Genomic DNA, 17,705 nt, shown 5'->3' on the forward strand with positions numbered 1-17,705 from the left:
TTCAGACTTTTCCCACCATCTGTTTTTAGTTTCTTCCGTCTTGTGTTTAAGGTGCACTTCCCTCTTAGTTTTCAGAGTAGTCTTTGATGCTACTTTGCATACTAAAAGGGTCCCATATTATGGCAACCATCCCTTTGGCCTAGAGTAGTTGAATGTGGCTCTGTCTGGAGCCCACAACTCTGCTCCTAAAACAGCAAGTTAGAAAGTGCTTCCTCTTATGGGTGGAGTGTGAAGTCTTCTGCATATTCCCAGTACTTCATTATTCAGCTGGTCTGTAAATAATGCACAGGTACAGGATTTTAATTTTGTTTAGTTTGAGATTTGTATAGTAATGTACATTTTGCGGTATTCTTTGTAAAAAGTAGAAAAAAGCTAAATTCTCCCACTTAAGGTAGCTGGAACAAAAGACTAGTAAAATTTTCTCTTCTGTCAGATAAGACTCACTAATAGGTTTAAAGGAAACACCTGAACAATTTATTATTGCTTTTGCCCAAATTTAAGAGACTGACACACAAGAAAGCAGAACATTTGTACCAAATTTTTGGATTGGAATCTTTCAGTTTTTCTAACAGAAGAAAAAGCTTTGCATTACATTTATATGAAGAAATAAATTCTAAAATTGCATTTAAAGTGTAGCATATTTTGGTGCTGTTTTTAGTATGTATATTGTCTTGATTAATTTAGGTGTGTACATATTGAATTTTCTTTTCAGGTTCTCTGATAGAGCAGCTGACCACAGAGAAATATGAGTGTATGGTGTGCTGTGAGGTGATCCGAACAATAGCCCCGGTATGGAGCTGTCAGAATTGTTATCATGTGTTTCATCTGAACTGCATTAAGAAGTGGGCAAGATCACCAGCATCACAAGCCGAAGGTAGGTATTTTCTTATCAGATGTACAGAGAAGTTCAAATTTTTCATAGTATGTGGAAGAAGAGAAATTCTAGTCCTAAATTACCTATTCATTTAAGTTAAGTACAACTGCCTCCCAGTAAAGCAAGCTGTAAATCAGAAATGGGCAAATTTTATGGTTCTTCACATTACAACTCTAATGTTATTTTCTATACTTCTGGAAGTTCATTCAGCCAAGAGAGAGTGGGGGAGTGTGTGTGTGTGTGAATGATAGTGGCATGCCAGTACTGCTGTAGTTACAGTTGCATTAAGACATCTGTTTGACGGTTGCCTTATTCTAAGTTCTCTAGAATTGATGTGCTAAGTTAGATTTATTTGAAATTTGATGTGTGCCAGGGGGGTGCAGGGTAGAGTTAGTCACCCATATTGGAGTCATGTGTATGTACTGGTCTGGCAATATCAGACCTGAAAAAAATAGCCATTTTTAAAGAAACTTATGGATGGGATTTTTTTCTGCTTAGCAGTTGAGATCAAACTGTTGATTGACTCCATTTTCATCCACTAATAATCTGCCAAGATTTACCCAACATAGTGATGGCAGCCTGAGAAAAATTAAAATGTGCATTTTCTGCTGCACACACACCAGTACAGAAAAATAGCTAGACGGTTTCTATTCTTATAATTTTATATGGTTTAAAGCTCCAAGCTTATAAGCTGTCTAAAATCTGAATGTTTAATTTTTGGGGTGCCTCATGGGGTACAGGGTAGTGTTTGTTAGTGATCCAAATTTGAGGTCACTTGACTCTGGGATTCCTGAGTTATGGAGCTTCCCCCCAAACCCCACCTCCCACCTTCCTTCTGCTTCCTTGTGCTGTTAAATGAAGAAGTACTAATCACTGGTAGAATCACATGCCTTGTTGAATTTGATGACTGAAATCACCATTGATGGCTTTGATTTCAATTAACTAAACTAAGATAAAATTAATTGCAAGCCCTCACCTAAGACAAAAGGAGTTTTGAACTGAGTGGCTGGACATTACTACGATTTGTGAGTCATGGGTGGCAGTTTTATTTGGGGGAATGTAATCATACTATTTTAGGGGGGGGGGAATTAGACACGTGACTGCTTCCTGGGAGGGAAGGAGTACTAGGGGGTGGAGGAGTGAGGGAATGGTGGGGGAGTTTAGGGAGGAGGATAAATGTGAATGGATGTTAGGGGGAGGTGAGAGATGTTTGGAACTTAGGTGAGGGAGGCATCGCACCCCCCAACTCTGCCAGTGCACTTCAACCCCCCTGCATCTCCCAGCTATGCCAGTGGACTGCAAACATCCTGCACACACAGCTGTGCCAGCTACCATGTACCCCAACTCCCTGCATCCCCCAACTCTGCCAGTGCACCTCAACAGTTATGCACCCCAACTCTGCCAGAGCACTCCCGCTACCCCAGTTGTGCCAGACATCATGCACTCTAACCCCACCCCCGTGCATCTTCCTGCCCTGCCCGTGGACCGCAACCACCCTGCATCCACAGAAGTCTTTGGAGGGAAGAAATTAGACATGTGAATTCTTTCTTGAAGAGGGAGGTGTTATGGGGTTTGGGGTGCAATCCACACCAGTGACTGTAACCTGGGGTGCCTCTCAATGCTTTGCTGCTGTATTTCCCAGCCTGGGATGCTCACAACCAACCTGTCAACATCCAGGTAACAGCCTAAGTGTCTGTGGGCTGAACAGCTCTGGTTTAGCAGCTCTGGCACCAGCAGCCTGCCAGCAGCACACCAAATATGCTCTCCCTGGTCTCCACCAGCCTTGGGTACTACTTGCAGGGTGACCCCAACACACTCCCAATCATGAATTTTTCCAAAAACCTCGTGCTCTGTAATGTCCATCCCTCTCCTGGACAGTTCAGAGAAATAATAGGGTTTGTTTGTTCCTCTAAAGGCACACAACCTGGCAGCTTTCCACATTCACTTTAATTCAAATACAGTACTGGTGGTTTAGATTAAAAGTAAAACAAATTTATTAATAAAAGATAGGATTTTAAGTGAGTTCAGGTATAAGAGAGAAAGTTAGAAAGGGTAACAAGCAAATAAAAGTGAAAATACACATCTGAGTCTAAAACTTAATTTAGCAGGGTTCAGGGTTTGTTCAAGATGATTTCTCTCACCAATCATCATTCTTCTACAATGACAGACTTTCCCTCAGTTAGAACTGTAATTTTTGTGTGTGTGTGCTGTCTCAACTCTGCGCAGATAGCTGACACAGCAGACCTTGATAAAATTGCCCAAAAGACTATAGACCCATTTCAGGAGAGAGAGCACTTGGCCAGGTTTGTCAACGAAGCACAATCCTAATGCCCTGGCTCAGTGGTTACCGGTACACTAACATATGTATGCCCATTGCAACGGGCTCAGCTGAAGTGAATGGCGGAACTTTCCATTCCCCTTGGTTAGCCAAAGACACTCCCTCTGAAACCCCTCTTTATACACTGATACAAACAAGTTATGTATCATAGACTATTAGGGTTGGAAGAGACCTCAGGAGGTCATCTAGTCCAACCTCCTGCTCAAAGCAGGACCAACCCCAACTAAATCATCCCAGCCAGGGCTTTGTCAAGCCAGGCCTTAAAAACCTCTAAGGATGGAGATTCAGGTAACCCATTCCAGTGCTTCACCACCCTCCTAGTGAAATAGCTTTTCCTAATATCCAACCTAAACCTCCCCCACTGCAACTTGAGACCATTGCTCCCAGTTCTGTCATCTGCCACCACTGAGAACAGCCTAGCTTCATTCTCTTTGGAACCCCCCATTCAGGTACTTGAAGGCTGCTATCAAATCCCTCCTCACTCTTCTCTTCTGCAACCTAATTAAGCCCAGTTCTCTCATCCGCTCATAAGTCATGTGCCCCAGCCCCCTGATCATTATTGTTGCCCTCCGCTGGACTCTCTCCAATTTGTTCACATCCTTTCTGTAGTGTGAGGCCCAAAAATGGATGTAATAATCCAGATGTGGCCTCACCAGTGCCGAATAATCACTTCCCTCAATCTGCTGGCAAGGCTTCTGCTAATTAAGCCTAATATGCCATTTGCCTTCCTGGCAACAAGGACACACTGTTGACTCCTGTCCAGCTTCTAGTCCACTGTAGTCCCCAGGTCCTGCACAATTGCTGCTTAGCCAGTTGATCTCCAGCATGTAGCGGTGTATGGGATTCTTCCGTCCTAAGTGTCCTTGTTGAACCTCATCAGATTTCTTTTGGCCCAGTCCTCCAATTTGTGTCGGTTACTCTGGACCCTGTCTCTACTCTCCAGTGTATCTACCTCTCCCCCTAGCTTAGTGTCATCTGCGAACTTGCTGAGGGTACAATCCATCCTATCATCCAGATGATACCTCTTGATACTGGTTGCCAACTAGACATCGAGCCGTTGATCACTACCCATTGAGCCTGACGATGTAGCCAGCTTTCTATCCACCTTATAGTTGATTCATCCAAGCCATACTTCTTTAACTTGCTGGCAAGAATACTGTGGGAGACTGTATCAAAAGCTTTGCTAAAGTCAAGGTATATCACGTGCGCCGCTTTCCCCATATCCACAGAGCCAGTTATCTCATCATAGAAGGCAATCATGTTGGTCAGGCATGACTTGCCCTTCGGGAATCCATGTCGACTGTTCCTGATCACGTTCCTCTCCTCCAAGTGCTTCAAAGTGGATTCCTTGAAGATCTGCTCTATGATTTTTCCAGGAACCGAGGTGAGGCTGTAGTTCCCCGGATTCTCCTCCTTCCCTTTTTTAAAAAAGGGCACTATATTTGCCTTTTTCCAATCGTCTGGGACCTCCCCCAATCGCCACAAGTTTTCAAAGATAATGGCCAATGGCTCTGCAATTGCATCAGCCAATTCCCTCAGCTCCCTCGGATGCATTGCATCCGGCCCCATGGACTTGTGCATGTCCAGCTTTTCTTAATAGTCCTTAACCTGTTCTTTCACCACTGAGGGCTGCTCACCTCCTCGCCATACTGTATGTCCCAGTGCAGAAGTCTGGGAGCTGACCTCGTCTGTGAAGACCGAGGCAAAAAAAGCATTGAGTATTTCAGCTTTTTCCACATCATCTGTCACTGGGTTGCCTCCCCAATTCAGTAAGGGTCCCACACTTTCCCTGACCACCTTCTTGTTGCTAACATACCTGTAGAAATCCTTCTTGTTACCCTTTATATGCCTTGCTAGCTGGAACTCCAGTTGTGCTTTGGCCTTCCTAATTACACCCCGGCATGCTTGAGCAATATTTTTATACTCCTCCCTAGTCATCTGTCCAATTTCTCACTTATGATAAGCTTCCTTTTTGTGTTTAAGCTCACCGAAGATTTATCTGTTAAGCCAAGCTGATCTCCTGCAATATTTGCTATTCTTTTTGCATATCGGGTTGGTTTCGTTCTGTGCCCTCAATAAGGCTTCTTTAAAACACAGCCAGCTCTCCTGGACTCCTTTCCCCCTCATATTAGCCTCCCAGGGGATCCTGCCCATTAGTTCCCTGAGGGAGTCAGAGTCTGTTTTTCAGAAGTCCAGGGTCTGTATTGTGCTGCTCTCTTTTCTTCCTTTTGTCAGGATCCTGAACTCGACCATCTCATGGTCACTGCTACCCAGGTTGCCACCCACTTGTATTTCCCCTATGAATTCTGCCCCGTTTGTGAGCAGCAGGTCAAGAGGAGCACGGCCTCTAACAAAGCAGCCTTTGGCAGGACATTACTGAATGTATCAATTCAGAACAAATTGCTTAGAGCAGGGCAGTCACAGCCGAAAGCTGGGGATTCTTCACTACTAAGGCACACCAAACCAGCCAAACAGAGAGAACTTTGGTTTTACCCCACTGGCTAACTAGAAGTCATACAAGCCATTCCCTCAGACACTCCAGTTTCCCAGTATCACCACCAGCGCCACTCCTTATTGGGATGAACGGTTATGAAAACCAATACCCCAGCAAAAGAGAAAAGGTTCTCCCAATCCCAAAGGACCAAGCCCCAAACCCACGTCAATAAACCAGTCAGATCTTACCCACAAATCACGCTGTTGCCAGTTCTTTAGAATCTAAAATCTAAAGGTTTATTCATAAACAGAAAGAAATATAGATGAGTTAAAACTGTTAAATGGAATCAAATACATACAACAATTGCAAAGTTCTTAGTTCAAGCTTCATGCAGGCTTGATGGGATTACTGCTAATTTAAACCAATCAAGTCTCTAGAGTACAAACATCCCAGTGTATGGGTCATTCAGTCCTTTGTTCAGAGCTTCAGTTTCAAGCACAGTTCCTCCAGAGGTGCGAAGCAGGATTGAAGAGAAAATGGAGGGGTTTCCACGGCCTTTTATATCCTCTGCCCTGTGGAAGGACACCCCTTTTTCTTACTGTGGAAAATCACATCAGCAAGATGGAGTTTGGAATCACATCGGCAAGTCACATGTCCATGCATGACTCAGTTTGCAAGTGGCAGCCATTGCTCACATGCTACTGTGAATGTCTCCAGGAAGGCTCCTCAGATGTGGATTGGGGTCTCCCAAGGTCCATTGTCAGTTAAGTGTTTCTTGATTGGGCACTTAATCTGAAGAATTATTTCTCAAGAAGCTGACCAAATGCTTCATGAATGCTACTTAGAATCAAACACATTGAGATACATGTACATAGGCCATATTCATAACTTCACATACAAAAATGATACACAGTTACAGACAGCATAATCCTAACCAGCAAATTACAACCTTTTCATAGACACCTTACTTGACCTCCTTCGTACAAGATTTGGTGCAACTACAAGACCTTGGTTGCAACAATGATTTATATGGTCATAGTTCATGTCAATAACGTCACATGGTCCCTAATTGGTTCCTCCAGCATTTGCACCAGGAAGTTGTCGCCAACACTTTCCAAAAACTTCCTGGATTGTCTGTGCACTGTTGTATTGCTCTCCCAGCAGATATCAGGGTGATTTGAAGTCCCCCATGAGAACCAGGGCCTGTCATCTGGAAACTTCTGTTAGTTGTCCAAAGAAAGCCTCGTCTACCTCATCCTCCTGGTCTGGTGGTCTATAGCAGACACCCACCATGACGTCACCCTTGTTGCTCTCACCTCTAAGATTAATGCAAAGACTGTCAACAGGCTTTTCTCTGGAGCTCTGCAATCATACTGTTCTCTTATATACAGTGCAACTCCTCCACCTTTCTCCCCCACCTGTCCTTCCTGAACAGTTTATGCCCAACCATGACAGTGCTCCAGTCTGCCCGTCTGACATAATTAATTACCATCCGTTACCTTATACATGTTGAGTCGATCAAAACATCTCTATCCATCACACTGTCATCACAACATTATCTTTAGGAGGGGCCAGTGTGTTCCTGTTATCTTTGGGGAGTGAGTTTGTACCACACCTGGTATCGGGATGATCTGTTGCCACCCTTATGGAATGTGTTTGCATGAGTGTCCTGCGCGTATCACTTCTTAGGACTCTGTGTGTTTTTGCAATAGCAGCCCTGTTTTTGCCAAGTTCTGTGAACTTGAAAGCAGGCATGTTTTATAACAGGGTCTGACTTCTGCTTACAACCTGACTTTTGATAACTTTGCTTCATAAGAGCAGGGCCAAACTACTACTTTAATTCAGGCCTCATGTTTCACGCTCTCTCTTTCTAGTACAAGGACCTTCCCCAGAAGCACAAGGGTTGGCTTCCCTTGTCTTCGGTGAAAGATCTTAGTCTAAGATGGTTTCTCATCCTTATTCAATTTCTAGATACTTCAATCCCCCTTTAATTGAAGGACCCATCTTTTGCAGTTGTTCCTTTCTATCTAAGCAGTAAAGAGTCCTGTGGCATCTTATAGACTAACAGAAGTATTGGAGCATGAGCTTTTGTGGGTGAATTCACCCACGAAAGCTCATGCTCCAATACTTCTGTTAGTCTATAAGATGCCGCAGGACTCTTTACTGCTTTTACAGATCCAGACTAACACAGCTACCCCTCTGATACCTTTCTATCTAGTTAGGGATGCGAAAAATGGCTTCTCTCCTTGCTTCAGTCTTCCAAAGTTTAATGAGTTTGTTTCAAGAGGCAGGAGGCCTCATCTTGTTTTTCCCTTCCTGTGGACTCCCAATCTCCTTGCTGATATCTGTGTAAATGGGGCTTCTATTGTTTTTGTTCACGCTTTGCTTAATAGCACTGGAGCCAAGTAAATAGGTGCCTTCTCCTGTTTCGGAGGCAGCCTGTTTCTCCCTGTTTGGCCACAGACTTTAAAGCCTAATATCATTCAGGCTATGGCTACACTTGCACTTCAAAGCGCTGCCGCGGCAGCGCTTTGAAGCACTAAGTGTAGTGAAAGCGCCAGCGCTGGGAGAGAGCTCTCCTAGCGCTGTCCGTACTCCACCTCCCTGTGGGGAATAACGTACAGCGCTGGGAGCCGCGCTCCCAGCGCTGGGGCTTTGACCACACTGGCGCTTTGCAGCGCCGCAATTTGCAGCGCTGGAGAGGGTGTGTTTTCACACCCTGCTGCAGCGCTGCAAATTTGCAAGTGTAGCCATGGCCTAAGTTTCTGTATCTCCTCAGATAGTGCTAATATATAAGTTTCAGGACATAAATCACCAGTGTGTCATTAGCTTTCAGAAAAGATCTCACTCTGTACACTTTTATAATATATTGTATACAATCAGCTGATTCAATTGCTGATCACTTATGGTTCAGCCCCCCATATTTATAGACCAGTATGATTTTTTTAACTGAATTGGGCCCACTGTGGATGCCAGCCTACTCAAGGAGCAAGTTGGTTTTTGACCACCAAGAAGTTGCTGTGATCAAGTCCTGGCTCTTGCTGCAAACATTGAGGCTGGATTCCGATGAAAACTCAAGACCAGTACTGCTTTGCCCCTTATGCTGCTGACAGATTGATAAGTTTGGAAGGATGGTCTGCTACTTGAAACTGACCAAAATGATCCCCTATGTGTGGATTCTCAGGCTGCAGAATGCCATGCTTAGCAGCCAAAGTTTGTGCATGTACTTTGGAAGTCAAACCAGCAGGCCATGCACTTTTTGAATAATGGGCTACCACAAGGCTCTGTATTTGCTCTGACACTCTTCAATTAATACACCATTGATACGCTTGAAGTGATAGCACAGAAGTTTGTGTATGCTGATGATTTGGCACTTGTAACTCAGGCCCATAGCTTTAAAGAACTTGAAGTGAACCTTACATTTGACTGTAAGATCATGGAGAAATACTTCCAGAAGTGGAAGCAGAGACCAAATCTGAGCAAATCAGTAGTCGCTACTTTCCACCTTGAGAATAGAATTGCACAAATGTTCTAACTGTGGAGTTGTGTGGCAAAACTGTGCCTTATGACCCAAAGCTAACACATCTTGGTGTCATCTTTGACCGTAAACTGACCTTTCATGATCACCTCAAGAAAGTAGCCTCTAACACGAAGACTCGCTTCAACGTTATTCAAAAGTTAGTGGGACCAAGCTGTGGATCAACTGCCTCGGTGTTACAAACATCAGTCTTGGCGTTAGTGTACTATTTGCAGAGTACCCAACTTGTGGCTGGGCAGCTGAATCAGAACATGCGAATCATCACGGGAACTTTTAAAATCAACGTCTCTACCATGACTTTCTGTATTAGCTTGAGGTTTGATGTTTGCTATCTGCTGAGATATAGCCACAGGACAAGAACTTAAATGTGCCAAAGAGTAGCCAGAACTTCCCATCCAGTAGGTTATGAATAACATACCCCAATGATGCCTGAAATTGCAAAATTTAATGACCATATGTGACCACCTCATGTCTTTGGATCCGGCCAGGGAATGGCAAAGTTCTGGACCTCATCTACCTTCCAAACAAGCACATCCTTACTGACCCAACAAGCTGCCCTCTTGGTTTTAACATGCCACACAGACTTTGTGCCACATTGACCTACATCTGAACAAACCATGGAAGATGTAGCTACTTGATGCACAAGTGAAAAATCAGACTCTCCTTTGTATGACTGAGGTGAGAACATTCAAATCATCAAACATCACACATCTTTACTTTGCCAGCCTCACAGTTCACATCCTTTTACAGCCCTTTCACACTCACCCACAGGATTTCATCTGTTAAATGAGAAAAAGAGGGAAGGGATAGCTCAGTGGTTTGAGCATTGGCCTGCTAAACCCAGGGTTGTGAGTTCAATCCTTGAGGGGGCCATTTAGGGATCTGGGGCAAAAATCTGTCTGGGGATTGGTCCTGCTTTGAGCAGCGGGTTGGACTTGGTGACCTCCTTAGGTCCCTTCCAACCCTGATATTCTGTGATTCTATGAAAAGGTTGGTTTTGCCATTTTCTGTTCCCCTGGAGGTGGCAACAGCCAGTGGTAATTCATTTATGTACCAGGTGTAGTCAGTGTGTCAGGTTTACCTATCTGAAATGGGGGAGGCAGTAGTAGTAGGCTCTGCTTGGTAAAGTTGTGTTGGTGATATGAGGACCTGTGGTTAACTTTGAGTTGTGTGACGGATTTGTGGTTATATGTGTTGCACCTTCAGTGTGTGAGCAAAGGGAAGAGCTGCATGTGAGTCTTCAGGATCTACTGTGCATCAATTTAATGTATAGTTGTGTAAATTATGTAATTAGCAGGGCACAGATGTTCTAATAGAGTGCTTTCATATCCAGCTTGCTACTGACAGTTATCTATGCATTTATTATCTGCATATATTCCAGGTAAAGTGAGTGTGGTCGATGTCAGATGTAGCTTATTGGTAAATTGTATAATAAATTGCTTAACCACATATTGGTTCCTTATGAAATATATTCAAGAGATGAAATAACCAATGTTAGTCAGGTTTACTGGTATAAGCCAATAATCATAGAATATCAGGGTTGGAACCCCTCAAAGCAGGACTAATTCCCAACTAAATCATCCCAGCCAGGGCTTTGTCAAGCCTGACCTTAAAAAACCTACCACCTCCCTAGGTAACCCATTCCACTGCTTCACCATTCTCCTAGTGAAAAAGTTTTCCTAATATCCAACCTAAACGTCCCCCGCTGCAACTTGAGACCATTACTCCTTGTTCTGTAATCAGGTACCACTGAGAACAGTCTAGGTCCATCCTCTTTGGAACCCCCTTTCAGGTAGTGAAAGCAGCTATCAAATCCCCCCATTCTTCTCTTCTGCAGACTAAACAATCCCAGTTCCCTCAGCCTCTTCTCATAAGTCATGTGATATAGTACAGGAAAAGGGTTCTATACAATACCAGATTCCGGGAAGTCGTCTCATGTAGTATTGATGCATTCACTTTACGCAGAAGGTGTATGTGATGGGACCCCTGAGTACAACTTGGAATTGTGGGACTGCTATGCATCCATAACTCTCTAGCCTGAGTTTTCTCACAGTGCTTTGCTAGTGACAAGCAGCAAACCCCTCCAGATGCTGTTGTTACTCAGCCATCACCATGCAGAGGCACACACAGCTAAGTTGCATGAATGTTCTCCAAGTCACTCATGAACTATGCACAGATCAGCAAATCTCCCAAGCCACTAACCTTGCACCCAGGGGTGCTGGAACAATTTGCATAGTGGGGTTACTGAGATCCATTGAACCAAACTGTAAACCCTGCAGGGCCAGCTTTAGGCAGAATTCCTCTGAATTGGGCTCCGTGCCTAAGAAGGACTCGTGCCCTAAAGAAGAGTGCCTAACTTAGGCGCCTTTTTAATTTTTACTCACCTGGTGGCAGTCTGGGTCTTTGGTGGCACTTCGGTGGCGGGTCCTTCACTCGCTCCGGGTCTTAAGCAGCGGGTCCTTCGGTGCCATGGAAGACCCAGAGTGAATGAAGGACCCACCGCCGAAGTTCCGCTGAAGACCCGGACCGCCGCCGGGTTATCGAATTGGGCCTCGCACTTCCTAAAGTTGGCCCTGAAACCCTATATATGATGGAAACCATTTCAAGTCAGGGGATTCGGCCAGCGCACCTAGTTCCAGCACCTATGCTTGCACCCCAGAAATTTACCATCTTACACTGCTCAATACCTTTTCTTTAACAGTGCAAGCTCATTAATTAGTTCACCACTTTGTCAAAGGAAAGTGGATGTTCACTAGCCTTTGTAAACTGAGCAGATTCCCCAAGCACTTTAGACAAACTCACTGGTAAGGATAAAATATTAAAATAAGTTTATTAACTACAGAAAGATAGATTTCAAGTGATTATAAAGTGGTAGGCATAAAGGTTAGAGATAGTTACCTTTAGAAAAGAAAAAGTAAATATGCATTCTAAATCCTAAACTTTTAGACTAAGCGAGAGTTGAATCAAACAGTTTTCCTCATCCCACTGAATGTAGCAGGTAGGTTATATGTTTTTATACACAGTCTGAATTTCCTTCCCAGTCTGGGACCAGTCTTCTCAGTTCACAGTCTTTGTCTTCACAGTGTTCTTGTTGTCTTCAGCGTAAATGGAGAGAGGTGGTCTCATTATGCCACTGTCTCTTATTTTATACGCTCACTCCATGTACCTGAAAAAATACTGGCTCAGACATGTACTGGTGGGCCTTGCTGAGTCACAGAGTTGAGCAATCCTCCTTGTATGCTGCTTGCACAACTGAGTCATAGAGTTTAGGATTATATGGGGAATATAAGAAAGGGCACTAAGCACCCATATCCACTATTTCTAGGCAGATATAGTCAAGAACCTTTACAGGACTACGAAGTGTTCATAAAAGATCCCCCTTTTCTGAGGTCTCACTCAGACAAACCTTTGGCTAGTTGCTGGCTAGAACAGCACAGAACTTAATTCAAGGAATTTTCTGTCTCTCTTTCTGCCTTTCAGTGCTCATCTTTATCAAGCATTATAAAACAGTTGTGGTGTTTGTCCAATGTGGCTTTTGGGTGAAAGGTTTTGAAGTCTTTCTCTTGGTTTTCCTTCATTCACACCCTTCATGTCATCATGGAAGCACTCAGTCTCATACAGGGACTGAATCCTTGGGGTATTTCTTCTGCTCTGTGACCTACTACAATTGGGCCCTATGTTCTGTGATATTGCTTACCACTCAGGGTGTTGCCCATATCACAGTCACATGACAGTCAGTCATACACTGAGCTATTGGAGATGACTGAGTTCAGAAGACCATATTGCTGCTTGTTTCCCCACAAAAGTATCATTGTCCATCATCTTTCTCAGACCAGCTGAATCTAGTTACACTTTAGCTGCTAAAGAGCCCTTTACAATTAAGCGGTTTCTCTCTGTAGGTGCTTATAAAATGTTTCCAAGTAATCTGCTAACCTTTACTTCAATAAACTGATGTATTGAACTCCATTGCTAATTATAAAGTATTTTTTCACACCACATATCCATACTTCTGGCTCTTCTCTGAACCCTCTCCAGTTTTTCAACATCGTTTTTTGAAGTGTGGACACTAGTAGTGGATGCAGTTTTTCCCATAATGGTCTCACCAGTACCAGGTACTGCGATTACTACCTTCCTTATATACTATCCTATTTATACATCCAGTGATCGTGTTAGCTTACTTTGACACATTGCTGTATTAGGAATTCATGTTCAATTGATTACTCTGACCTCAAGTCTTCTTCAGTACTGCTTTCCAGAATACAGGCTCTCATCCTGTAAGCCTGGCCTGTAATCTGTGTCCCTAAATGTATGACTTTGATTGTATTTAAAATATAGTTTGATTGCATCCATCATAGTGGTGATCCAAATCACTTGGTAATATGTTGTCCCCATTGGTATTTACCAACCCACCAATCTTTGTTTTATCTGCAAGCTTTACTGGCAATGAGTTTATATTTTCTTCCAGGTAATCGATAAAAATAGAGTAACATTGGGCTGAGGACCAATCCCGGTGGCACCCCCGTAAGAACACTACCACTCATTCATGATCTTGAATTAGCAATTCTATTTTGAGATCTATCTGTTCATTTTTATTTTATTTAAAATGAGTCACTGATTTTTCTATAGCACTAATTATTAAACTGAATGTGACACATTACAAAATCAGATTTCTATAAGGTGGTATAGTATAGTATTACTTGAAATGGTGAAATTAGTAAAATCTGAAAAAAGTTTGCTGTCTTGTGCCATTATTCTAAATTGTTTATCATCTGTCTTAAACATATTTTAAGTTCTTGTATATTAATTTCTTTACAGATGGCAATAGTGGCTGGAGATGTCCTGCTTGTCAAAATGCTTCAACACAAGTTCCTACTACTTACACCTGTTTTTGTGGTGAGTGTAGTTGATATTTACAGTTGGTATTCCTTAATTAATAAGTTCTAATACTGTTGAAGAATCTTTCCTTACATCCCCAAAAGCTCTCTTTCGTGGCTACTTTGTTAATGATATTGGAAGATAACCGCCTGACTTGTGTGACGTTTGATTTCTATATAAAGATTATATATAACAAATATTTAGATAAATGTTAAAATAAAACCTTTATTAGGAATGTTTTGGAATCAGTATTGATATGAAGACATTTTGTAGGAAAAAATAATCTAGAAATACCTTGTTCTAAGGTACAGGTAATTACAGCTATTATAGGCCTTTCCCTACATATGTTATATTGGTGCAACTTTTCTAACGTGAATTTAAACCAATATAGTTAAACCAATTCAGACTCCTGTTTGGACACTCTTATTTTGGTATAAGAGTGGCTTTATTGTCTTAGATTAAATTGATTGGAAATGGGATTAAATTAAACTAAAATAAGTGTTCACACAGGAACTTGCACTAGTTTTAATTAAATCAGTTTAAGAAAAGATTTAAGTTAAACAGGTGCAACTTTCCTGTGTAGATCCAGAGCCTAGATCTCTACTTTACCATATGTAGGCTGATGCACAAAACATTGCAGAATCATGAGATAAATGAATTAACTGCATACCTTTAGATATCTCACCAGTATTCTGACCACTGATTCATATTTTTGAGACTTGCACTAAATTTCCAAACTTCTGAGCAGCTTCAATCAGCTTCCACTTCTTAAAATCAGCCTGTCTTGGAAAAGTTGCCTCCTATTTTCTAAAAACTTGGAATATCACCTCACTTAAAGTGACACCTCAGAGTCCAAGATGGTCCCTCCCTCATCACTCTCAGTATGTTTACTTTAAAGTTCATTATTGTATTGAAGCTGTTTCTGCATCTAATTTTTTGTTTTTGTTTTGCTTTTTAGGTAAGGTAAACAACCCTGAATGGAATAGAAATGAAATTCCACATAGCTGTGGAGAGCTTTGTAGAAAAAGAAGACCAGGTCAGGACTGTCCCCACTCTTGTAATATGTAAGTAAGAGAGTTTCAGACTGTTTTGTAGTGATCTACAAGCATTTGTGAAAGCTGTGGAAATAGATATTTGGATATTTGTATTTTTCTTTCAATTTGTTGGTTACTTAATTCTTAAAACCTCTGTTTTGATGGCTGTTTCGTGGATGAACAAAAGATTTGTATGAAATTGATTATTATGGAATGTGGTTTTCTTTACCAGTATGAAAAAGTTTCAGGCTTTCAGTGACTAATGCCAGGTACTATTTGTTAGACATTTTTCAGGTTCCTTTAGGAAAGTGTAAAAATTTAAACTTTTTTTCAATGTCTTTAATTCTGAGCATAAAATATATTACTTCACTGGATCAAGTATATTTTTCAGTAGAAGCGTAGAAATTAGTACAATGGCACTTGTTCCTCTTCGCTCTGTTTTATAGAGAGGGGAAATAATAAATGCTTTTTCAGTTTTGATCTCATTGTAAAAGAAATAAAATTACAGTGTAACCAGATATAACAAATGTAGAAATTTTTAGGAATTTTAATCTTTGTTTAAAGGCTTGTGCTTATGGCTGAAAATTTTGGATTTTAAGTATAACAGCCCATCTTTCTTAGAACTGATAGGTTTTTTGTATTGGGAATGAAAAATAAAATCAATTTTTTAGGATTGGTTAGTTTTTGGGCCAGTCTGCTGAAATAATATCTTTTAAATTTGGGTATTGCCACCAAGATCAGATTGTGCACCCTGTTTTATTTAAAAAAAATACACTTAAAAATGTTGACCATTGTGTACCCCTTTACTGTTGTAAAGATAAATGTAGTAGGTGAATCTATAATTTCCCCACTTTCTAAATCTACTTTGAAAAAGGCATTTTCTAGCTTAGTAATACAATGATCAGTAGTAGCTGCAGGTTTGTTTCCCCTTAAAGAGAGGAAAGATGGTCAGTGGTTCAGGTGCTGGACTGGTTCTAGTCTCACTTTGGCCACTGATTTGCTGTGTGGCTTCTCAAACAGAAGTTATGGGCTTCATGCAGAATTTACTGGGTGGAGTTCTATGGCCTTTTGTTCAGGAGGTCAAACTAGATCATAATGCTTCGTTCTGGCCTTAAAATGTATGAAAGTATCTGTCTCTTGCAAGTTAGTGTGCTATAGGGATATTGTCAAGTTAAAGTGAATCTTTTTTTGTATTGACTGACTTCAAAATGTTCTCCCAGAACAACCTTTAAATAGTATTTCCCAAAACTTCTTTTTTAAAAGGTAAGGATATTTAAAAGGATCATTTGGGCAGGCGCAGAATGCCTGCTGCTTTTTTAGTTTCAGCTTTGCTGCTGCTGCTAGTAGCTGAGTAGTAGCTGCTACTTTGCTGCTGCTCTTGCTGAGCCTAAGCAAAGGCATGCACCATCATCAAAACAGTTATATTGATGTTCCATTTAGCAGCACCTTAATACGTTGATTAAATAAATTTTTCTTTAGTCTGTCTCAGGTGTGGTAATCTTAAGGGTTACTTATAAAACAATAGTTAGTGCAAAACATCATATGGAAATGTGATTTTCCAAATGCATGATATCCCTTTAAGTGACCTTGCAAGTAAAACTAAAATAAATCTCAAATAACATCAAGAACTAAAAATACATTAAATATTTCTGTTATATATAACATTCTTGTGTTCATAGTTTGCTTGTTTTTATTTGAGAACACATGGTTAAAACTCCTCCCCACCCTCCAATATCCATATATGTCAATACAGGTGTAATATGAGTTCTTCTCAGAAGATGGAAAGGAAACCTGTTAAAAGCATTGTGGTATTTCTGTATAATGGGAACTGATCCAGCTTGAACACAGTAGTTTAAAAAACTTTCAGAGAAACACATAATGGGGAAGAAGAGAATAAAACCAAATGTTCACCCAGTGTCGCCTCAAATATTTAAAACTTGTTAGTGGTTGTCTGTCTAATATTGTTTGTTTATCTTGCCTTTTTAGATTGTAAATTCCTGGGTCAAGGATTTTTCTTTCTACGTATTTATATGGCACCTGGCATAATGGATCCCTAATCCTTATTCGGGCATTTAAAGTAGAAGTAATAAAGAATAATAATAAAAACAAGGAAAATTAATATATGTTTATATAGAAATGCAAACTAAGTAGCTTTGTTTAGTTTTCCATTATTAAATCAAATATCTTCCCCACCTTTTTAGCAGTGTATACGTAGTTTTGTACAAATTCATACATTTGTAAGACCAGAAGAGACAATTATGATCACCTAGCCTGACTTCCTGCATAGTACAGGTCATATGAATTACTGGGTGGAATTCTGCGTCAAGCTCATATCTTGTAGTTGAGCTAGAACATCTTTTTTTTTTTGAAAGATGGTCTTAATTTAAAGATTTCAAGTGATGGAGAATCCACCAAATCCCTAGGTAAATTGTTTCAATAGTTAATTATCCTCATTGTTAAAATGTTGTACCTTGTTCCTAACCTGAAACTAGATAAATTCTGCTTCCACACATCAGCACTGATTATGTCTTTGTCTGCTATATTAAAGAGCCTGCTACTATCCTTATGGAGGTTCTTATGAGACATGATCAAGTAATCTTTTAACCTTGTCT

The 17,705-nt window shown here is 41.2% G+C and overlaps 1 protein-coding gene across 3 annotated transcripts in view; it reads left to right on the forward strand.

Moving 5' to 3' along the window:
- The window catches only part of NFX1 (nuclear transcription factor, X-box binding 1), a 188,244-nt gene that overhangs the window by 20,507 nt on the left and 150,032 nt on the right, over positions 1-17,705 (forward strand). For all 3 annotated transcript variants that reach the window (XM_045006791.1, XM_045006792.1, XR_006577166.1), the window contains exons 3-5: positions 713-874; positions 14,000-14,077; positions 15,018-15,123. In XM_045006791.1, the coding sequence (XP_044862726.1) occupies positions 713-874; positions 14,000-14,077; positions 15,018-15,123 (346 nt within the window). The remainder of the gene's footprint in view (positions 1-712; positions 875-13,999; positions 14,078-15,017; positions 15,124-17,705) is intronic.

The sequence above is a fragment of the Mauremys mutica genome, chromosome 2 (assembly GCF_020497125.1).
Source record: "Mauremys mutica isolate MM-2020 ecotype Southern chromosome 2, ASM2049712v1, whole genome shotgun sequence".
NCBI classification, from domain to species: domain Eukaryota; kingdom Metazoa; phylum Chordata; order Testudines; family Geoemydidae; genus Mauremys; species Mauremys mutica.